The sequence below is a fragment of the Hemibagrus wyckioides genome, linkage group LG15, assembly GCF_019097595.1.
Source record: "Hemibagrus wyckioides isolate EC202008001 linkage group LG15, SWU_Hwy_1.0, whole genome shotgun sequence".
Taxonomy (NCBI): domain Eukaryota; kingdom Metazoa; phylum Chordata; class Actinopteri; order Siluriformes; family Bagridae; genus Hemibagrus; species Hemibagrus wyckioides.
The window spans coordinates 11,636,458-11,658,740 of record NC_080724.1 but is presented as its reverse complement, the minus strand read 5'-3'; the positions used below and the strand labels follow the sequence as shown (position 1 = coordinate 11,658,740).

General features: G+C 37.9%; 4 protein-coding genes across 6 annotated transcripts; 2 read left to right on the top strand and 2 right to left on the bottom strand.

Annotated features, from left to right (window-relative positions):
• The first annotated feature begins 803 nt into the window (after nt 1-803).
• Nucleotides 804-4,491, top strand: pdyn (prodynorphin). 2 transcript variants are annotated; one of them, XM_058409351.1, is made up of 4 exons: nt 804-956; nt 1,265-1,310; nt 2,156-2,291; nt 3,654-4,491. In XM_058409351.1, the coding sequence occupies exons 3-4, from the start codon at nt 2,175-2,177 to the stop codon at nt 4,233-4,235; spliced, it is 699 nt and encodes a 232-aa protein (XP_058265334.1). In that variant the 5' UTR covers nt 804-956; nt 1,265-1,310; nt 2,156-2,174; the 3' UTR covers nt 4,236-4,491. The 2 variants fall into 2 exon arrangements, with proteins under 2 accessions (XP_058265334.1, XP_058265333.1); XM_058409350.1 differs by lacking the exon at nt 804-956 and having other exon boundaries at nt 1,154-1,310.
• Nucleotides 4,492-7,305: 2,814 nt separating this feature from the next.
• Nucleotides 7,306-14,867, bottom strand: gmeb2 (glucocorticoid modulatory element binding protein 2). The gene is made up of 10 exons (XM_058410904.1): nt 14,776-14,867; nt 14,055-14,254; nt 13,676-13,749; nt 12,407-12,531; nt 11,004-11,107; nt 9,841-9,995; nt 9,489-9,560; nt 8,870-9,007; nt 8,495-8,617; nt 7,306-8,281 (listed from the first exon to the last, which is right to left on the bottom strand). The coding sequence occupies exons 2-10, from the start codon at nt 14,186-14,188 to the stop codon at nt 7,698-7,700; spliced, it is 1,509 nt and encodes a 502-aa protein (XP_058266887.1). The 5' UTR covers nt 14,189-14,254; nt 14,776-14,867; the 3' UTR covers nt 7,306-7,697.
• Nucleotides 14,868-15,549: 682 nt separating this feature from the next.
• LOC131365842 (dolichyl-diphosphooligosaccharide--protein glycosyltransferase subunit DAD1-like) lies at nt 15,550-17,956 on the bottom strand. Its single transcript, XM_058409727.1, has 3 exons — nt 17,656-17,956; nt 16,152-16,312; nt 15,550-15,847 (listed from the first exon to the last, which is right to left on the bottom strand). Exons 1-2 carry the CDS (start codon nt 17,864-17,866, stop codon nt 16,182-16,184), a joined length of 342 nt encoding a protein of 113 aa, XP_058265710.1. The 5' UTR covers nt 17,867-17,956; the 3' UTR covers nt 15,550-15,847; nt 16,152-16,181.
• A 443-nt stretch (nt 17,957-18,399) lies between these two features.
• Nucleotides 18,400-22,135, top strand: LOC131365841 ((Lyso)-N-acylphosphatidylethanolamine lipase-like). 2 transcript variants are annotated; one of them, XM_058409725.1, is made up of 8 exons: nt 18,402-18,612; nt 18,760-18,842; nt 19,366-19,470; nt 19,823-20,111; nt 21,023-21,177; nt 21,268-21,379; nt 21,554-21,740; nt 21,935-22,131. In XM_058409725.1, exons 1-8 carry the CDS (start codon nt 18,584-18,586, stop codon nt 22,022-22,024), a joined length of 1,050 nt encoding a protein of 349 aa, XP_058265708.1. In that variant the 5' UTR covers nt 18,402-18,583; the 3' UTR covers nt 22,025-22,131. The 2 variants fall into 2 exon arrangements, with proteins under 2 accessions (XP_058265709.1, XP_058265708.1); XM_058409726.1 differs by lacking the exon at nt 18,760-18,842 and having other exon boundaries at nt 18,400-18,612; nt 21,935-22,135.
• Nucleotides 22,136-22,283: the final 148 nt, after the last annotated feature.

The following is a 22,283-nucleotide window of genomic DNA, read 5'->3' as shown; positions in this document are numbered from 1 at the left end:
CATTCACATTTTTTTTATCGTAGATACTTGTAGAGTTTAACGCTGTTGCTGATGCGAGTAGAACAATCAACAAATAAAAATATCCAGCTGTTTGTCAGTACTGTCAGTAGTCCAGATGAAATGATCAAAATTTTGTGCAACCGTTGATATGTTGAAGGAGAAGTGTTTATCGAAGGAGCCTCCAGTGTCAGAGTTTCCGGTTTCTTGATAACTTATAAGAAAATAATTTATAATTTATAAGAAAATAAACAACTTTGTGGTAGCTGTTGTTTGATGTAATTTCTTACATAAATCACAACAAATGTATATGTAGCACAGTCATATTTCACACAGTCATATTTCATGTTTATTCTTTAGAGCTATACAAATATGGATCGCATCTATTTGTACTGGAGAGACACACTACGCAGCAGAATTGTAGCACACTTGAAGTATTGTGTGTTGTTTAGCTTGCACGTGGAATGATTCTCTGGAATATTATTAAACAAATCCCATAAAAGCTCCCAGGAAAGGACTATGAATCCAAGTAAGCTATTTATTTGCTGTTTGTTTACCTGGTGCTTTATAAATAAATCTGACACACCTGCTGTAGGAGATTTACAGATATTTGGTGCAATTTGAAGATTTTACATTCCGTATTCCAAAGATGAATCTATGGAATCGGTTCGGGAGAGTCGACTCGGTGAATCGAAACAGATCGACTTGATTTCTAATAGTAGATGCGGTGCTATAGTATAATTACTAAGCACTAAGTGTGCGGTGCAGCCAGTTAAAACCTTTGCGTCATGAAGAGAAGTCTCCAAGCGCGCGCGGTGTTTATTTGTAACACTGCTATGTTTTAACTAAACACTGTAGGCGTTCTTTTTTTCATTTCTGACAGAAACAGAGTTCTACACTGCAGGGAGGAAGGAAATTGCTGCTTGCTCTGAAGCCAAGACGTCTTTAAGGGGCGAAAGGTTCGCTTTTTTGTGTGTTTATAAGAAGTGAATGGTTAGGAGGGTGCGTAAACAGCGCGCAGGATGGTGTGGTGTGTTTGAGGTGTTGTGTGCGTGTGTGTGTGTCTGTGTGGGTGGGTGGGAGTGTGTGTGTGTTAGTGGGCGCTAGGTTCTTGTGCGATTGGTCAGACGAAGGCGCGCACTGCGATGCCAGTGGGTGAAGGGAAGGTGGGCAGCGGGCACAAGAAGGAATAAAGAGGAGAGCGCAGGAGAGGAGAGTCTACAGAGGGAGGTGCACTACTTACTAACTGCTTCATTTCATTACCTAGGATTTGCATCAGCACTTGGAGAAAAACAAGGGAGTGAACAAACCAGGTAATGCTTCTTATTTGTTTCTTTCTTGCAATACCATTGCTTATTATTGTTTTTTCCCCCCCCAGGCTAATTATGACAGAATATACTGACGCGTACTTCATTTTAGACCAACATTCGGGCGTTTATTATTATTATTATTATTATTATTATTATTATTATTATTATTATTATTATTATTACTATTATTATCATCATCATCATATAAGAAACTAGAAAGCAGTGCCGAAGATGTTCAACTGCACTGGGGTAAGAACGGCAACCACAAACTGCAAGAGTTTTGAACATTTTAGTCAGAGCCTGGGGTATTAGATTTTTAGATAAAAACGCAAATCAGTTTTTTTTAACTTCAAACTTCCACTACTTACAATCAGACTGTATTACTTTCCGCAGTGCTTAAAGTACTTAAATCTTCAGATTTAGACGTCTAAAGGGCGCTTTGCTTGTAAATATTTGGCCACATTATTAGAAAAGGCTACTTGTCATAGAGGGCGCATCTTCTATCCTTACCCGGAAATGTGGATATACCTTATTCTCTTTTTAAAGTAAAGCTTTAAATGTAACTTTAATACACCTTTCTGTGTTAAAAAGGATACGCACTAAAATATTCTTGGCACCAAATCTAACAATGACGCACACTACGCTTGGTACATATGCACACTGATTGCACACTTTGCCAGATTTTTGTACCTTAATTAACCATTAACACTAAACTAAACCTCTTGATTTTTAAACCAAAACATTGCCCATGATCCTGAGATCAGGCCAGAATCAGGGACCTATACTTTGACGCACAGGAACTCTAACTAACCGTATTTCTTTTCCAAATTTCCTGTTCTTCTACACAGGATCTTCAGGAGAATTAAGATGCAGTGGTATGTGTTGGTGCTGATGCTCAGTTTGCCCTCTTTATCCTGGGCTGGTTGCTCTGAACAGTGTCTCAAATGCGCCTTGCAGATCTCCGACTCACCGCTCAACCTGCTGGTAAGATCCTTCTGCTGCGTCAAACCGGGAAACCACCTGTTGCTAAGCTGAGAGCTTTTAAATGGGGGAGAGAAATAAATTGAGGACGATTTGGATTTAAAAAGGGAACAAAAACAAAAAGGGGAAAAAAACGAGACATGTTTTTATGAATCGTATTGATTCGTCGATTAATGAATGGAATTTCAGCAGCATGGACAGCGCGTGGAGCAGGAAACCAATTCAACAGAATAAAATGTTCTAGAGTTTTCTTGCATGAGTGCAAAAGCTGGTCAAAGGTGATATTTATGAGTAAAAACACGTTATAAAAACAGAAATGAATTATATATTTATATATTTAATTAGTATATAAGTTATATAAATATAGTTACACTACATACATACTACAAAACGGTCTTAAGAGTAAGGCAAGTGACCAGGAATGGTATACTTTAGTATCTATATTTTTCCTTTAGTAATTTTCTCTTAGATCCATCTTAGAAAGATTTTACATGTTCACTGATATTGTCTAGATTGGATTTGTGCTGCAAAACATTTGGATAAAACTCATCCCCTCTCAGGGAAAAAAAGGCTAGTAAACAATAAAAAAGCTCTGTTGCTTAAAAGTACACCTTTTGAAGCTTTAATCTGTATGTCTTACCTGGAATTGTGCATGTAGCCTAGTATTTGTATAAAAGCTAATGACATGTACAATTCAATCATCACGTTACATTCACTTTAGACAGACAAGATACACAGTGAAGGATCTGGGATTTCACTCACTGAAGTTTAAGGGCTAAAGCACTTAAAGCATATCATCCTGTATTTGTGTTACAGCTCATTTATAATTGTAATAGTAGTGCAAGAAATATTCAAATCGGAGACATATACCATTTATACACAATGCTGTGGAGTTCTGGTCAGCTAATTCTGGTGGCTAATTTTCTTCAACTGCATCTCTGAGCAAAGGTTATTCTAATGTATGCATTGTAATGTGCTATAGTAACATTTCTATAGTATAGCGTTTCTATAGTAACATCTCATTCACAAGGACTCGTATGGACTTGTTCAGCAGGCAGTCTACAAAACCAAAGGGTCAAAATAAATAAATTCACCAAGTCAAAAGTTGTATTTTATTTAGTTGTATGTATCATTGGGGACATTAATTTGACATCATGTGGAAGGAGTCTCCAGTGTTTTGTAATTGTCAGGAAGGGAAAGTCTTTAGGACAGAAAAGTTCTGGTTTCACAGTAACGGCAATCTGCTTTTTTTAAGAATAAAACACATTGTTTCCTGTTGTTATAGGAAAAGAATAAACTTTGGGACTGTTTTATTTCTAACGTTTTATTTCTATCCTTTCCAATGTTTCTTTTCCCCTTGATCAGACCTGTACTTTAGAGTGCGATGGGACGCTTACATCCAGCAGTGAGTTGGATCGGTGCGAGAAGATCTTATGGGAACGACCTGAGGAGAACCTGCAGGAGCCGGTAGCGTCGAACCCAGTCAAGCGTTACGGAGGATTCATAAAAAGGATCGAGAAAAACAAAAAAAACCTGCTTACTTCGCCCTGGAGGGAGAACGCTATAGAAAAAGGGTCACTAGCAAAGAAATACAGTGATGCCATGTTAAAAATAATCGAGAGAAATGCGCCCGAGCTGACTGAGGATGTCGAAGGGGAAGACGTTACCTCAGAGAATGAAATGGGACTTTATGACAGTTCGTTTCCTCTGAACGAGGTGAAACGTTATGGCGGCTTTAGGCGAAAATTCGTCCCCAAAAGAAGCGAGTCTGAAGAAGAAACTGGTCAGCAGGAGCTGCAGAAAAGATATGGAGGCTTCATGAGAAGAATCCGTCCTAAATTAAACTGGGACAACCAGAAGAGATATGGCGGCTTTTTACGGCGCCATTTTAAAATTTCAGTGCGTTCCGATGAGGAGCCTTCGACATTCGACGAATTTGGCCTTTAGGGCGTTTTGTAAAGAATGAAAAAGTAGCTGAACTTATTACAAGCTCATGAAGTCATGACTTTCAGTTGTACTAGCCAACAAAATATGCTGCTAAACGTTTGGACCCCATATCCACTGTACAACCTGCTCTTTACGGTATTCATGTATTAATGAGTCCGCCATTTTTGCTTGTCTAGATGTAAACAAATCCGATGCGTGCTGTATTTTAATGCTTGTTTTGAAATTACAATAAAGGACGAAACCTTGATATACCAGATTTTGTGTCACTTCAGAAAATGTTGAAAAAGATTACAACTTTTAATTTAAGTGAATAAATAAATAAACAAAAATGTTTCGTCTGCAAAAACAACGGCGCAAATGAGTTTGTGGCTCAATGTTGCCACCTGCAGTTTAACAACAGAACAACAGAACTATAAAACGTGTAAAAGTACTGTGTCTAAAATATATTTCAAAATATCATTACAAACTTATTTGAGTGTATAAGCACACTTTTGTTGTAGGGTTCTACATAAAATACTTAAGAGTTCCCCCAAAAGGCACCTATTTCTCTTCTTTTTCAGCAAATAAAAAAAAGCATCCTTCTTCTAAGGGTTCTTTGGATAGTAAAAGATTCATTGCTTCCTAATCACTTCTAGATGTAATAAATGAAACTCTGCCTATTCTGAAGAGTCATAACTGATTAACACGTTCTCAGATGAAGAGGGTTCTTTGAGGGTCCTTTTAGACAGTTCTTCACTTTCTAATTGTTTTTATCCTCGCTATTGTTTGTGTTAAGAAACCATTTTGTTGTAGGGATTTTAGATGAACAAAGAAAACTACATGTAACAAGTGAAAACTGTATGAACATGGAACATGCACACACACACACACACACACACACACACACACACACGCACAAACAATTCTACTTACAATATAATTTGAATGGATTAGTAAACTGTTTTTTTAAGTGAGATGATTTGATGGTTAAAGAGCTCAAAGCTTCCTAAATTATAACAGGTAAGCATTTAGTTGTTGGCTTTTAGAACACTTACAGACAACCATAGACCCCTTAAGAGCTCTAGATTTAAACCTTTTACTTTTTAAGCATCAAGATATTGACCATGTTACTTTCCTGGGTGCTTTCATTAGCAGTAACATTTCTGACAGCTTGGATTTAATGCCCTGAATGTAAAAACGGTCATCAGAATTGGAATCAGTTAGCTAATGATGATTCCTGTTTTGCATACCTGCAAATTCGTGTGCTGTAGATCTGATTAACCTGCACACCGACCTTTTATTCATATTCATATTCAGAGATGCTCTTGAAGGTGCCTGCTGAGATGCTCATAAAGCTCTGGCTCAGACATCTCGCTTCTGTGTTCTTCTGAAGGTGGGAAATGATCGATAGTGGATCATAATGCTTAAAAGGGGTGTATGTCAAGAAGAGCACCCGCACACAGACAGATAAAAGCATGTACACACATAAATTACCCTGAAAGAATCTGTACTAGTCATGTGTAAGAGAAATGTGCACTCAAACATGCATTTGGATCTTCTTGTACACATCTTAATATGAATTATAGTTATGTAATAAATATATGCAGGATATGCATACAGCATTTATAGGAACTCATACTACACAGTGACTGTGCCTGGCGATGTGTAAAGCACCTCCTAATCTTTTCTCCTCCTGTGCACTGTATGTTTTATCACTTATGACTGCAATAAATCTTCCACTGGGCTTTTAGGTGAAATAATGCTATAACTCACCACACACACACACACACCTCATAAAGCTCTTCAGTGAAACATGGACCACTAATAATACACGCCACAGAAAGATGCAGTCGATCCGAGACACGTTTGTGCTTACAGACATAAAAGTGTTCTGAGATTCTTTTCTGTTCACCGTAGTTATAAAGAGTAGTTATTTGAATCACTGTAGCCTTCCTGACAGCTTAAACTAGTCTGGCATTTCTCCTCTGACCTCTTTCATGAACGAGGCATTTCCATGCTTTTTTATCATTCATCATGTATAAGCTTTGAAGCCTGTGGTACATGAAAATTCCACTAGATGCTCCACAGTCAAAGACAGTGACACCAGATATTGTTTCCCTATTCTGAGGTTTGATGTGTTCATTACCTAAAGCTATTGGCCTGTATCTGCACAATTATCCCCATTGCTCTGACCCCAAGATTGACTGGCTGGATAACTGCATTAACATGCAGAGGTGAACATATTCCTATTAAAGTTGCCAGGGTATGTATGAACAAATTATTTGCTCAGCACCAAAAATGCAAATGTTTTGTTGAATCTGACAGAACAACTACTAGCTAAATTTCAATCTAAATAACAAAAAACTAAACTAAAACTAAAGTAAAAGTAATATTATTATTGTTTTTTTTTTTACTCCTCACCTTCACTTATGGTTTGACGTTCTTCCTAGAACACTACCTTTACTTCTTAACACACACACACACACACACACACGATTTCTGCTCTGTGATCAGGATGGTAGTTTTAGCCAGAAGTCGAAGAACAACACACAAACTGCAGTCATGTCCCCGTAAATACACACGCCACCAGTTCTCATGAAATCCTTTTATCTATGGAAAGCTATGAAATAACACAAAACTCTACAAAGCGCTCATTGTAACAACCGAGCAATATACTTACACAAGAACACCATAAAAACACCAAATCAGCCCCAGGGGATTTTTTCCTGCTCATATAATCTAACAACTTAAAATTTAGAAATGTCCCTTAAAGAGAGCAAGAATGAAATAATTATGGACTCTGTGCCTGGGAGCTAGTATTTCAGTGATTAGCGCTCTCCTCAGAGCGTGTTGATAGAGGCGTGCTGATGGAACGAGTTCAGAGATGGATGGGTAAAAGACTGTTCAGGTGAGGTGGAGGGAAGAAAGGAGTAACCCTGCATTCATACTAAACTCTGACTCTGTTCTCAGATTAGCAAAGCAAGCTAACCATTTGGTCCACACTCAAGAGGTACCAGTGATTACATTGCTTTTCTTGGTAAAAAAAAAAAAAGGTGAGGTTGTATATAACAGAATAAGATGAAACTTAAGGTTGTTGTTCGTTTTTATTCCATTTGTTTCAGGAACTAAGGTTGTGAGGGGGAACTGAAGAAACATGGGACCACATACACCAGAGATTTGGTCTGAGGAATTATTCAAGCCAATTGTTTGGATATGTCACTTTAGTACTTTGCAAAGTTTTTTATGACACTGCATGACAGTGTGAAAAGCTATGGCATTTTTACTCTCTCCATATTAGCCCTCGCCTTCTGCACTGGTAGCCATCATGTGACTTGCGAAATACAGAAAATACATTCACACAAAATAGTTTTAGCAATTCAACATGAGATTGAAGGAATGCAAGATTTCAGTGGAAGACAAAATGTATCAAAAAATAACACACACACACAAATATTCTAATTAAACTTTTTTTTCCATGTCTTTCTATTGCTTGTCTTTGATTTGCTGTTCAGCGCTGCACTCTGCGTTCTCTTCTGGCTGAGCTCCCAGTGTCTCCACCGCAGCACTACTAACAGGCACAGCCACGACGGTGCTGCCCCCTGCTGGTGCTGCCAGGTTCTGCAGCGTAGCTCCGGTTCCCAGAGTGGGCAGCGTGAGCAGCTGAATGGGACTGAGCACTTTAACAATAGCAGAGCCTCCTGCTACATCTGAACTCAGCACGGTGAGATTGGATGTTTCGGGCTGCAGTTCTGCTCCTCCTGGAGATGTCAGGACTGTGTAACTCCCTATAAAGGGGGCCTGACTAGGGGCAGAGCCTCCCACAGCTGACAAGATTTTGTCCAATGGGATGCCTGTGAGCTGGGTGATGGGCAGGGTAAACTGAGCAGGCTGAGCAGGTGGAGCCATTACTGAGGCGGGTCCAGAGACGGCGCGGGTGAGGCGGGGGCGTTTGGGAGCTGGGGGCGTGGCTACAGGGGTCAGGTTCATGAGGACGTTGTTGAGATGCTGGGATTTGCTCTTCAGTTCCTTGGCACGCTTACGGTGTTCGTCACACTGCCGTTCCAGAGCTACAGTAGCCACACAAATAAAATGTAATCAGAAATCAAGGAATCACAAAACCATAAATTTTGACACCCCTGCCAGCCTCGAAGATTTTGGGCCAGAGGTTCAGAATTACAGATTGGCTCTGGCTGTACTGCATGAGGATGTCAGCTAAATGTTTTAACTGCAGCACACACAGACAGGCTGTAACAAACGAGCTATAATCACACAGCACTCACCTGCTAAACTCTGAGTGTACTGTTCCCTGCAGCGATCCATTTCACTCTTGTGGCTGGCCAACACTTTCTTCACCAGGTCCAGCATCCCAAAGTTCTGAACGATATTATTGAGCAGTACTGCATCTATAAGCGAGAAACGTGACTCTTATATATTAACAAATAAATGTGTAGTGATCTGAGGAGAACATGCAGGATGTGACTGCATGATATCTGGCAAAACAACCTGAACAGGACATTTATAATGTCTATTTTAACAGTGTACATATTCCAACACCATAAATGTAACTTATTATAACCATATCTGTATCTCACCACTATACAAAAAAAGCAGAAATGTGCAATACCCAGTATCCAATATTAAATATCCCCACTGACCTTTGACTTGCAGTGGAGGTTCATTGATGCGTTCCTCCAGGCCTTTGAGGATCTCCTCGATCTCTTTCTGCAGGTCCTCCACAATGTCCTCCAGCAGTCCAGCTTCCTTCAGACCTTTCCAGAATGTCATGGTGTCCTCTGAGTACAAACAGAAGTTGTGATCAGGTTTTTGGAGTGTTTTCCTGAAGTATTGAAACACTCCAGGAGGCACTTGTTCTTTTCTTTTCTTGTTCTATTGTACTAGCTCCCATCGAAAGTTTAAAATGCAGAACAGTGAAATCTAGACAACATTTAAAAGGAAAGATCAGAGAAGCGATGCTTTCTTTGGGTTTCTGGTGTTACTGGTTTCCTAGCCTACAGACATGTTATGGTCCTGTGACCTATTAAAAATAATCAGGCTAATGATAATCCCTCCATCAAGATGACTATGGATTAATCACACTAAAGGCACAATGTGATTTGTACAGAGATTGTAAATCCACAGGCAACATTTCACTGGAAATCTAATATGATCTGAATAGTAGGAGTTTGCACATACTGCAGACCGTGTGCATGTTCATACAGAACTTTAACACATGAGGAAAACCTACTGACTAAATTCAGTCTATCATTCACTCACCTCCTATAGCCGTGACCCACTCAGTGCTGTCTTCTGACGTTTCTGTTGTAAATGTGGCTGTAGATCCATTTACTGTTTAAACATTAAACACACACTATTAACAATACTTCAACGAACACAGTCATTCACAGTAGAAGGCAATTATCATAAATAATCTTAATGTTAATGCCTCACTATATTGTTCACAGGATGTAACACAGTGTGTTTGACAGCAGATGCTTTTACATGTGATGTATATTTAGTTGAATCTAGTCTAATCTATATTTACAGAACTGGATAAAATATGCTATTATATAGTTTTTTGCATAGGTTTGTCTCCTGAAACTTAGATATGTGTACAACGCGACGGTACCGTCAGCAGAAGATGGAGTCGGTGTGGTCTCGGTGGAAGCCTGGCTGCTGAGAGACGCTCGCGTCCCCACCAGGTCGATCTTGGTGCTGCGGCACGTGTTGGAGCACAGCTTCGAGTGCTGGTAGAAGTCCAGCTCGCCAGAGTCCATGATTTTCCTACAGGACAGAAAAGCAAAAAACACAAGTCAGAAGTGAAGGAGTTATAAAATCATTTGTTAGGATGGAAAACACACATTTCAGTGCTTAGTTTCTGTGCCTCATTAACTAGGAACCATACATTGCATCTGTTCTTCCTCAAACCGTTCACCGTTTCTGTTCTGAATCTGACTGAGGCGTTTACTATATCAGCGGTTACAGTAGTGTAGCTACAAATCACAGGTTAAACGTCATCATTGCTACATTAACAACTCACAAACATGTTATTAACACAGAAAAATGTGTAACTGTTGATATGGTGAGGAGATGAGTCTTACATTTTGTGACATAAATAACAATTTCTTGAAAAACTCATTCATTTTGAGTGAAAGAAACACTGCTTTTGCTACTATAACGCATGGACATTCCCAACAATAAATGTAACTATAAACAGAATTTTAAAAAATGTATTACATTTTTAATGCACCCCTGGCAATACATGGCCTTAATTTTTACTCTTCTGAAATCTTATCGTATTAAATAACAAATATGGAATTTTGCAGTAACTAAGAAACAAATAAAACATAAATTTTAAATCATTTGCCTAAGAAGATTTTTCTTGTTCTGTGATAATAAAAAAAAAATCAAAATTCGAAAAGAAAACTTGTTTTAGGGAAGAAATTAATTTTAATTAAAAATTAATAATGAAAAATGCACTTAACTTTTGAATTAAATTTATGCATGTGCATTAATGATACATATAAGCCTTAAAATAAACATACTATAAAAAATTAAATCTTGAATGTCTATACATTTAATTTATAGGTTTTTATAATGAAAAGCAGTATAATGTGTTCTTTATTAACTGTCTCTTTGCTGTAGAAGCTGAAAAGGACCTGAAAGTAGCGATCACCTGACCGCAGTATTTTTCAACATAGTAACATACCAAAGACATCCATATCACACTCACTATAGAGAAAAACGAGTCCATTTTCTCAACTCGGTAGCTTTACCGTCACAGTAACACACCTTAACATGGTGCCGTTGAGCCGTATCGCTCTCTTCCAGTCTTTCAGAGTGGATTTTCCAGCCAAGTAAACAAACTCCTTCGGACTGATCAGGTGATTGTTGAACTGGAACATAAAGCATTTAGAGGAGAAGGGAAGAGATAATGAGCTTCGTGCCGTCCTGCAGCATGACACAAAATTGCAATTTCAAAGGTCACGGTCAAGATCCAGCACAAATTGTCATGTACTTGAGAAAGATGTCTTATTTATCCTGAGCAATCGAGCAGCAAAGCGAAACGCTCTTCTCTAAAAGGCTTTAGAGCTCACAACACAGAAAAACATGCAGAGCTTAACAACAACAAAAAAAATCATCACTTTATAATCACTACAATAACGCATACATCAACTCCTGCTAAGGTCTGGATCTAGTTTGAGGATGGGATTTATGTCATAATTCTCTTTTATGTAGTTCTGCTTTATTTCAGTTTCATATACCTATCACAACAAGCAAGCCAAAAAATAAATACATTTTTAAAAAAAAATAAGGAATGTTTTTCAAAGATGTAAGGTGGGGTGCACAAACTTTTGCATACTGACCCGCATGGGGACCCACTTTCCCCCATGGGAAAACCCAATTGTGTTATTTATTTATTTATTTATTTATTTTTTTAACCCTATGATGGCAGCATGGGTTTATTAGACAAATTAGGTACCATAATGGAACTGTTGGAGATTTTGTAATCCACACTGAAAATATGAATTACTTTGCATCTTTTTCCATGTTCTACAGTCTTCAAACTTTAGTTTGAAATTTATTCATTCGTAATTTTGATGTAAATGAGCTCTAGACAATTTGGGAAAATTTTGATCGGCTTTACAGTTTGTAATTTTTTAACAATAAAAATGGTAACTTGTTCTATGAGAGGAATAAATCATGTTTCTTCTTATTATTTTTATTCTATATATAAAACAGTAAAGCACTTGAAGGTGTGCTCTTATGGAAAAAATGATCAATCACATGAATAGGACATATTATTACCATCCCAAGGTTGATTAATTTCCAATAGCAGAATATCCTGAAGTGTTTAATTAACATTATTATTATTATTATTATTATTATTATTATTTATTACTATTATTTTATTATCCTGCAGGTAAATAAACACTTAAGGGTTTTGTGTAGAAAAATAATCACTGATGCAGTGCTGTGATGCTACATGACAGGAAACAGAGTTAATGTTATTTTAGCAAATTACTCAGAATTACTGAGAATTCAGTGTTGTGTTGATATGATACACAGCCGTGGTTGCTACAGTGGACAGGATGGTTGCTCAAGGCACTAAATGATCTACAGGCACTCATAAAGCCTCCTGAAACCTCATCAGATTGACGTTGTGTTCTGACGTGAGTGCGTGACTCATTCACCTGCACACACTTGACGTTGATGCCGGGGCAAACGAATTTTTTCCACACCAAGTCGGCCTTGCTGTCTCCGCAGGTTATTTGATAAAGGATGTCAGTCTCCACGTCCACATCTGCTGAAAGCTTCACTGTGTGAGGGAAATGACGCAGGATTAATAAATACACACTGCCTCCCTCTATACATCACCTGCTGCTGTCAAGCAATCTGCTTTATAGTGGAAGACCACAAAGCAAGAAACGCCAAAAACTAAATAAACTCCACCAGGCAACTGTTTCTGAACACAATGTAAGCTATATTAATCATTTTTAGTTAATCATCCTGTATTTGTAAACATCTAATAATGATATGTAAAATTTTAGAAACGACTTTATTTCACAGCAAACGACTGAATAGGGAGATCCGAATCTGATCAAATAAGTCCAAAACTTTATCACTTTAATTAGACACTTATATTATTGATGTTACAGTGAACAGTAGTGCGGTATTTTTCTATGAGCCTTTATATCTAAATAGGCTAAACGGCTTTATCTTTCAACTGCGTCTGCAGTTAGTAAAGCATTTGTCTTATTCACATAAGAATTTGATAGCTAGCAGTTCCACAGAGATGAAGCTTTTCTTAGTAAATTTCATTTCATCCTATTTTTGTTTGGTCTGAGGCTATACAAAAAATAAATAAATAAAATAATAATAATCACAAAATAAGAAACTATAAGAGTTCAAAAACTTTAAATTCCATTAATAAGTATATATTACAATGGCATTATTATTCTTATTATTCTAATTATTATTATTTCCAGTTTAAATATGGTTGGAAAAAGCAGGTAATTTGCCTTCACTGAGATATTCTACAAAATGCTGCATATAAAAATTAACCCTACACACTAAATAGGAGGGAACCAGATATATGGAGGCAAGTCTATGGCTGTACAACTATCAGATGTGATGAGTATGTATCTGAGCTGACGTGTCCTGTGTGCATTCAAAAACTCTGGAAAGATCTAAAGATCACTGCAACTCTTCTTTTTATTCGCAATAATAAAAAAAAAAAAATTCACATTAAATTATACCTGTTGTAACTTTAAATATTTATTGTCCCTTCATTTTATTTATTTATACGATAAGATAAACCTTTATTCTTCCCACAGTGGGGAAATTTCCACATTACAGCACTATTAGTATCATTAGTATCTCCTGTATCTCATTAGAATCTCCTGCCGTCTTTTTTTCCCAACCCTGCAACTATAATACGGTGGTGTGTGATCGTATTATACCGAGCACTGCTTCTTTAGGCAGAGAGATGGCAGGACTGGATTCAGACTCTAAGCTCTGCTCCATATTCTCCACCCTGGAAAAGAAAAGCCAAGCGTGTGACAAGTTTTAAACACGATTAAGGACTTTATTAATTTGCTTTCATTGTATTTAAAATAATAAAGAACTCTTTTCTACAATCACAGCACTATGAGACATTAAGTCTGCAACAAGTCTGAAATTTCATCCTCAAAGTAGTATCTTCATTAACAATATATATATAACAGACATTATTTTTTTTAATTATTAACCAGATGCCATACTGACTATATCGAGAACCTTATAATAACAGGTTAGAAATATTCCATGACTGCTGAAAAACAAGCTGCACATTTCTCTCACTCAGACTGTTGCAGGTCTGCGTTCTCCAGCATGTTCTTCATGTCCTCCACTGAGGGACTCTGAGCTGAGCCGTCCGGTGTCGTCACCACCACCACCTCCTCTACATGGACGTTCTCCTCAGAGGTGGACGCCATGATGGAGAAGACCAATCCCAAGGTCTTCTTCTAAAAAACAGTCCCTCTATTGTTCTAAGGACCAAGCTGAAAGAGATGTAAAGATACAGAGCTGAAAAAAACATGCATATATGTGTGTAGAACCAAGCCGGAGCATAAGAGCACTTCTGGATTCTGACTGGCCAGAAGGTGTTGATTTATTTTCTATAACAGAACCTCTGACCTCTGATTTTATAACTCCAATATAGCTACAAATCACATCAATAAATTAAAGCCTTAAAGCCGTTTATCTTTAGGCTGGTGTCACAACTCTCTTTCATCAGCTCATTGCTGATTATTTTCCCATATAAAACAAAAAACAGGTTATCAGTGACAATTTGTTTTTCAGATTAAATTAACTTCAGATGCGATAATAAAAGCCTTTACAGATCTAGCCTTAGTCTGTAACGTAAACATCTACTCTAGACCCCTCTCATGCTAACAGCTATATAACGCAACTAACAATAAAGCAACGTAATAATAATAATAATAATAATAATAATAATAATAATAATAATAATAAGCTCCCGAAAACGATACTGTATGTACATAAACATTGAAGACTTTACCTTCCACAGTTTTGTGTTTAGGAAGTGAATTAGCCGAAGGAGAACAATGCGCATGCGCAGTAATAGAGGCTGAGTGACGTATGCTGTGTTCTTCGTAAACCATGTGTCGTTCAAGAGCAGCACAGATTAGTACTGTTTCTCAGTGTGGGATGCATGGGGAAAGTGTTTCCTTTTATATCCACGGAGAATATTAGGTATTTGTGTAGTCTGGTGTATTTTGGTATTTTCTTAACATCTATCGGTTATTAAAGAGTCTGCAGATTGTAGAAGGCTGCATTTGTAAGAAAATGAGTTGATGAAACCAATTTCCCGCCGCCATGACGAAAGGGCACAGGTTATTTCATGAATAACGAGACAGAAATGTCTTTAAACTAGAGTCCCAGTAATGTCTGATACAAATTTTTATATATCTCTATCAATTGATTGATCAGTACACACACATACGTATAGACTTTTCTAGCCACTGCTAATAGTTTGGGGAAAAATAATACAAAATACAAATGGAAGGAATAAACAGACAGAAAGGATATTAGACACGTGTCTATTAATAAACCATGGCAGAACAACAAGAATAAATATATTAAAAAGGAAAAAAAACCCAGACTAATTAAGAATTGAATTTACATTCATGACCGGAACATGAATTGGTGATGGCACTTGAAGGCATCATCTAGCACAATGTGCTTGCAAAGCGTCGTTGTACTTTATTTTACATTTATATACAAACATTTAGAATGCATGTTTGCATCTATTCACACAAATCAAACACATGAGCAATATTTTGTTTCATAGCATTTATTTGTAAAGATCAAGTAAAAAAGTTTTTTTTTTGACAGAGTATTGGTTACTAAATGCTGAGAGCACACCTTTAAACATTCCACTAAGAAATGACTAAAACAAGTTTAGGTTTTTCTGAATGATCTGTTTAGGGAGGTATTACAGCTCTGGGTGATTTTGAAATGTTTACAATCATATAAAGAGAGCAGAGATAATGTGTTGTGTTTCATTCTTCATTATAGTTCATCGGAGGTAAAAGGTGACTGCAGGTTTTGGTCACTTCTCTTCAGTCAATCTGGAAAAAAAGAAAGAGGAAATCATTAACCCATGAAAGAAACACTTCATTTTTGTATTCATTACATTTTCTGTAATCTACATGTTTTTGCTAAGTGACATTAGCCACAGCAATTTCCATTTGCTGTAGTTAATAAACAATGACTTATGACTTTTTAAAACCATTCAGTTTAATTCAATGTTGTGGAATGTGCTAGCTCCTGTCACGTTACAGCAGCTAGAAACAGTTGTTCCTTCACCAAGCCAACATTTTCTCATCTTGATGTCGACATATGACAAACCTTTCAAGCCGGTCCAGACCTTACCATGTAAATCACGTTAACGATGGCGTTCCCTCAGCCGACGAAATTGATAACCACCAGGTGGAGCACGGTGTGAGCGAACAGGAAGTCGGCGAAGGCTCTTTCCGGCGAGGTGTATAAGAACTCTGCTTTGTTCTGAGGATTGATCTGGATACGCAGGCAAACTGAAAGACAGCAAAACAAGGTGGAAATGATGAGCTTCTGTAGATACACACATGAAGGCTGCATGGAGTTAAACCTGGAACACTGCATAACTTGTGTGGAAATGTTTGCGTTGTTTACCATTTAAGACAGACTCAACCATCCTCTGTTTATAGACAAAAGAATGATTAGTTTTATTTTTCTTCATTTATGGGTTCTGTTGGCTCACTTTATTAAATTAATGGCAATAATTTAAATAGTATGATAGTGTAAACAGTGTGAGTAACATTCAAGAAACAAACAAGAACAAGTGCACTTCAAGTATCCAGGCGATGCACTTATTCAACAGAAAAATCCAGAAAAGTGTGGAATATTGGACACTTCATGCACTCACAGCTCACAACACTCACAGCTTTGCTTACATAGCGAAAGAGGGGATGCCAGGTAGATGAGAAAACATTTTTCGAGATTTCTGACACACTCCGGTGAGCAAGACGTCTTACAAATGCAGCCACATTATATGGCTTACTTTATTTTTCTACATTTTAAAAATTCAGCGTATTCTGCTAAAGCGGTGTCGTGTTACACACATTTGGGTGTCAATCGTCATTGACTGAGAAACGGCTTAATTATCCAGTTCATCATTTGAGACTTCTGTCATTCGTACAATAGACTGTAGAGTACATAGTACATAATGTAATTGTGTAGTTTCGTTTACAACACAGCTCTGCTTTTCATAAAATGTTCTCGATGGAGCTCTTCGTCCCTGACCAAGTAAACCAACTAGAATGAGGATGTGTTTTTGATCAAAGTGCTCTTCTATCGGTCGTTCTGGATAAAGCCTTCTGCTAAACACTGTAAACATAATACAAATAAGCAGTTTAATACGTTTTTGTTGAATTCAGTATATTCCACATATAAAAGTGCAGTAATCCATGCGAGAATATGATTTAAAGTGGAAATTTACACACTGAGGGAGACAAGTAGGTTACAAACGTTTTTGTTCCCCAAAATGACAGGATCTTCAGGAATCCCACATTTCAGGTACAAACGATATTAACCAGTTATGTGTTATGTCTGGCCCTATGTATGTATGTGTGTGTGTGTGTGTGTGTGCTAAACTTCCTCTATCCTTCATCAGCATCAGTTTTTGACCCCAGATGTTTAATACAGCAGTGGGAATGAAGCGTTTAAAAAAAGCTCAGCATTGTACGACCATGTTCATCATATACACTCGTTTTAGAGCAGCACACACTATCATGTCAGTGCTGAAACTGAATGAGAGACTTGCAAAAAAAAGAAAAAATGGTTTAATCTATAAATAAAAATATTGTGATTTGAAACCCAGGTCGATCCCAACTCTCACCCGCAAGAATGAAGGATCCGACGCAGGAGATGAAGCCGGACAGGAAGCTGTTGAACGGAAATGTACCAACCAGCAGGCAATAAAGAAACTGGAACGCGCCTGTGAGCAGGATGTACAGCAAATACGCGTCAACTAGCTTTAATTTAGCCGACGTGCTACTAGCGTACTCCTCTATAAACTTGGAGATCACGGAAATGACAGAATTCGCCATTTTGCAGTTGAATTCTAGCAGCTCGTGCAGCTGTACCCTAACCTAGCTCTGATCCTGACGTGTCCCGTTAAGCCACGCGCATGCGCACTACTTGCACTCAAGTAACGGGTGTCACCACTTTAGACTCCCCCTTGGATTACGCTGATATGAAAACGGATAAATAGTTCCGCCCAGCTGCACAAGAAAGCCTATATACATATATACACATATGTTATATAAAAGAAATATATATTTCTTTTATTATTATATCAAAGAAAAGTACCACACAACAGAAAACAACAGTGCGTGCAAGTTTTGTGAACAGTACCATCGTCAGGGGGGGATATTACAAAAAATGTGAAAAATAGTTTAAACAAACACAATTTCAAGTTCAACATTTTTGTTTTACAGTATTTATTTTATTATGTAGACAATTGTTAAAAACATTCGCTTTAAAAATGTTCTAAAAGGATTCGCTTTTTTTGTTTTCTCTCCACAAAGTGCGATTCACACTATAAGCATGAGGATACGGTTAACCCTTTAGTGTCCTGGTGATCTGCAGTGTGATCACGAACTTCCTGTGTTAAACCGTCAGCTGACTGAGAGCGCTTACAAAACCAGTCACTACTGACAGCATGGGCATTTAAGAGGGCAGTCTGGGGATCAGTCATCAATTTAACTCGTCAGGCGAGTTAATGCTGAATATAAAATTCAGATCTATTCCCTGTCTTTAACGCCATGCATGACGAGAACGAAAGCGATGAAAAGTAAGTTTGGGAAAGTAAGGAAGTTATTTTGCTATTGATCTGTTATAACGACGTTACAAACTTGTATCTGTGATGTTTTGTTAATTGATTTGTCTCCAAATCAGTAAAATCAGCCTTATTTACCTCTATCTTTTACATTACACACAGATTACCACGCAATGCCTGGTGGTCTTCTTGGCGCCCAACTTCACTTTCCCTTCTGAAAAACACCGAAACAAAAATTCTAGATCGTAAGTGATTGCAGTTTCCAGATTACTAACATTAGAGATGAGCATTCGGTGTCTTTTCAGTGAGTCAGAGCGCTCGACTCGGCTCACCAAAAAGAGTCGAATCCCAAACGGATCAGATAGAAGTTTTTGATCAGTGGTTTGGAATTCAATGAAAACAATCTCTATACTGTAATTATCATTGCATTGTGCATTACATTGTGTTTGATATAAACATTATTTAAACAAGAGTGGCTAATTAGTGATAAAATCATAGCGAAAAAAAAATCTACCCCGTTTCTCTTGAACATATTTAAACAAATAAACAAACTTACTGTTGACATAATAGATCCGGCTCAGAGAGCCGACTCGGTGTCGAACGTCACACCACTAACTCACTCTTATTTGCGTCATTTTTATTTTCTGTTTGTGTTAACAACAACAACAACAATAATAAATGTCAGTGTAATCACAATATTAATAATACATATCCCCCATCCCTACTGCCCTTCACTCTAACTGTATACATATTTCTTTTTTCTCTTAGGTGTTCAGAATGACCTTTGGGCTCGTTTTGTCTCTCTGCCGACTCAGGACAGAATCTGGACTCTTACAGTTACTCATAAAAGTCACAGAGATGCTCCAAAATCACGTAGGCTCGCAGTTTGATTCTGCATTTCTCTTAACAGATCATTTTTGTCCCCTTATGAATGAAAGCTTTATCAGGAATACTGTTAAACATACAAATATAAATGAATGTAATTTTGTTAAACACTTTTCCTGGTCACAGCATAGTTTGATATGTGTTTTTTATTGCATTAATGTTATTATTATTTAAAAAATAGTATAAACAAAGATGGTTTATGATCATTTGGCTGGTCATGTATGTATTTAAGAGATACTCATTTCGCTGTAAAGTTTATAAAAGGATCATCCAAAAGGCTTCAGAGCACATGACAAAAAATATTAGCTTCATGTGTAAATGTAGGGTTTTCTGATTGCAGGGTCGCGGACTCCGCTGGTGATGGTACATGGCTTCGGAGGGGGCGTTGGTCTGTGGATCAGGAACCTGGACCCTTTGTGTCGATCGCGTCCTGTCTTCGCCTTCGACCTGCTGGGATTCGGACGCAGCTCTCACCCTCGCTTCTCGCTGGACCCTGTCCAGGCTGAGCAGCAGTCCGTCAGCTCTATAGAACACTGGAGGCGGGCACTAGGCCTGGAGAAAATGATCCTATTAGGCCACAGCTTAGGGGGTTACCTGGCAACATCCTATGCCATACAATATCCTGAGAGGTAAGAGGATATATATCAGTGAGACAGAATTGACAAGAAATCAAGATATAGTGCCTTGCGTAAATAATCACACCCTTTATCTTGACACAAAACCTACAGAGAAATATTGTGGTGGATAAGGATGTTTTTTTTTTTTTTAGAATGTCATTCCAGATTTGTTTTTCTACCTCATGCGACGCAATAATTGCCCACCTGATTGACTCCATTTAACTAATTATGTGGCCTTTGAGGGTACTAAAACAAATTTTCTGGTTTCGCAGCAACACTGGTAAATACCTACACAGTCAGTTGTAGTAATTTGGCTTAATTTGTATAGATTCATGAAATATAATCTCGATGAACTCAGTTTCAGTTCCAAATTGTAACACTATAAAATGTTGCCATGTTCAAGGAGGGTGAATATTTATGCAAGCCATAGTATATGTTTGTGTTTCTGGAGTGTGTTATTGGAGTGTGCATACTGCAGGGTCATGTGGTCTGGTGGTTTGTAGCCACAGCAAAAGAGGAAAGGAAAAAGCTGAAGTCGCCGTGACAGAATTCAAATTACACTTTCACTGTAACAAACACCTGGAAATGGTCAAAGAGCAGTGTGCTTTTATAGTTCCAGAATTTTAGCTTTAAATATTTAAAAACACAACAGTAACTTTAATTTTGGTAAACATGATTTTTATGTGAAATCCTCATTGATTCATTAATTCTATCTTATATTAGGCTTAGGATAAAAGAAGATTTTGATATTTTGGCTGTTGTGTTACAGTTAGGTGGTCACACCCTCTTGACGGAGACTTACAGGAATAGTAGCCACACCCCTTTGCTTAGGACTGACATGAACAAAGAAGCACAAGTCGGAAACAATCATACCATGTTTTTATGTGTATTTCTCTTCACCTCCACCACTTTCACCCTCTCAGAGTTTGTCACCTGATCCTGGTGGACCCCTGGGGTTTTGAGCCTGTGCCTCGCAAGGGTCTGGCAAGTCTGGGATTCCCACGCTGGGTTGAGATGATCTTATCCATGGCATCGTTTTTCAACCCTTTGGCTGTGGTCCGGGCCACTGGGCCATGGGGTAAGAGGCAATATGGTGTTAGAGATGATGGGCGAAGGTGTGAACAGGAAGCACAAACTTCTTCTTTTATCTTCATGTTTTATTTCATAGGTCCAAAGTTAATCAGTCGAGTTCGACCAGACTTCAAGAGGAACTTTGAGGAGCTTTTTCAGGATGATACCATTATGGAATACATCTATCACTGCAATGCTCAGACTCCCAGGTACACTTTAATAGGAACACATTTATCATGCTGTCTCGGACAAACCCTGATCGATATTTTACATTTTTTAGATTTATATTTAAGGGCATCTGAGGATTTAACACTTTATAAGTGAGTAAAAGCACAAAAGACATTCAATCTCTCTCTCTCTCTCTCTCTCTTTCTTCTTTCCAGTGGGGAGGTTGGGTTCAGAGCCATGTCTGTCTCCTTGCTTTGGGCAAAGAGGCCCATGCTGGACCGTGTTCACCTCTTGCCCCCTGACCTCCCAGTGACCCTGGTATACGGAGGCCAGTCATGGATGGACAGTGCAACCGGAGAGCGAGTAGCCCGGCTCAGACCCAATAGCTACACACGCACAGTGGTATGGCATAAGAGCAAGTGATACTAATAATAATAAACATATCAATATACAGTGGCAGACATTCTTTACCAAGAATGCATCACAAGAGTTCGAATATTGAGAAATGGCTTTTTGACATAAGTGTTAATGTTTATTTATATTTAATATCATCTCTCTTTTCGCCTGTCTGTCTATCTGTCTGTCTGTTTTTCCAGGTTGTTGAAGGAGCTCCTCATCATGTATATGCTGATAAACCTGAAGCATTCAATGATGTGGTGCAGAACATTTGTGAAACTGTGGATTAAGCTGTGTGTGTGTGTGTACTTGTACAGTTTATTACTTTAATGATCAATGTCACATTTTCCTTTTTAAATAAATCTTTATCACATAAGTTTACTGAACCTTGACTTGGAATAGAAATTCTGTGTGTGTGTGTGTATATGTATGTGTGTGTGTGTATGAGTTTGACCTGCATACAACCAAGTAGTGACTTCAGTTGAGTATTTTAGCTTAGTAAAGCAACAAAAATAAAAAATATATAATTCTCCATTAATAAAAAATAAA

Excerpts from the sequence above, each read along its gene's own strand:
- LOC131365841 (XM_058409725.1), top strand. The coding sequence starts at position 18,584 with ATGCATGACGAGAACGAAAGCGATGAAAA. Across the intron at positions 20,112-21,022 it reads GCCATACAATATCCTGAGAG|AGTTTGTCACCTGATCCTGG; the intron begins GTAAGAGGATAT and ends TCACCCTCTCAG. Across the intron at positions 21,741-21,934 it reads ATAGCTACACACGCACAGTG|GTTGTTGAAGGAGCTCCTCA; the intron begins GTATGGCATAAG and ends CTGTTTTTCCAG.
- pdyn (XM_058409351.1), top strand. The coding sequence starts at position 2,175 with ATGCAGTGGTATGTGTTGGTGCTGATGCTCAGTTTGCCCTCTTTATCC. Across the intron at positions 2,292-3,653 it reads ACTCACCGCTCAACCTGCTG|ACCTGTACTTTAGAGTGCGA; the intron begins GTAAGATCCTTC and ends CCCCTTGATCAG.
- gmeb2 (XM_058410904.1), bottom strand. The coding sequence starts at position 14,188 with ATGGCGTCCACCTCTGAGGAGAACGTCCATGTAGAGGAGGTGGTGGTG. Across the intron at positions 11,108-12,406 it reads TCAACGTCAAGTGTGTGCAG|TTCAACAATCACCTGATCAG; the intron begins GTGAATGAGTCA and ends TTTATGTTCCAG. Across the intron at positions 9,996-11,003 it reads CTCAACGGCACCATGTTAAG|GAAAATCATGGACTCTGGCG; the intron begins GTGTGTTACTGT and ends TCTGTCCTGTAG.
- LOC131365842 (XM_058409727.1), bottom strand. The coding sequence starts at position 17,866 with ATGGCGAATTCTGTCATTTCCGTGATCTCCAAGTTTATAGAGGAGTAC. Across the intron at positions 16,313-17,655 it reads CGGATCCTTCATTCTTGCGG|TTTGCCTGCGTATCCAGATC; the intron begins GTGAGAGTTGGG and ends GCTGTCTTTCAG.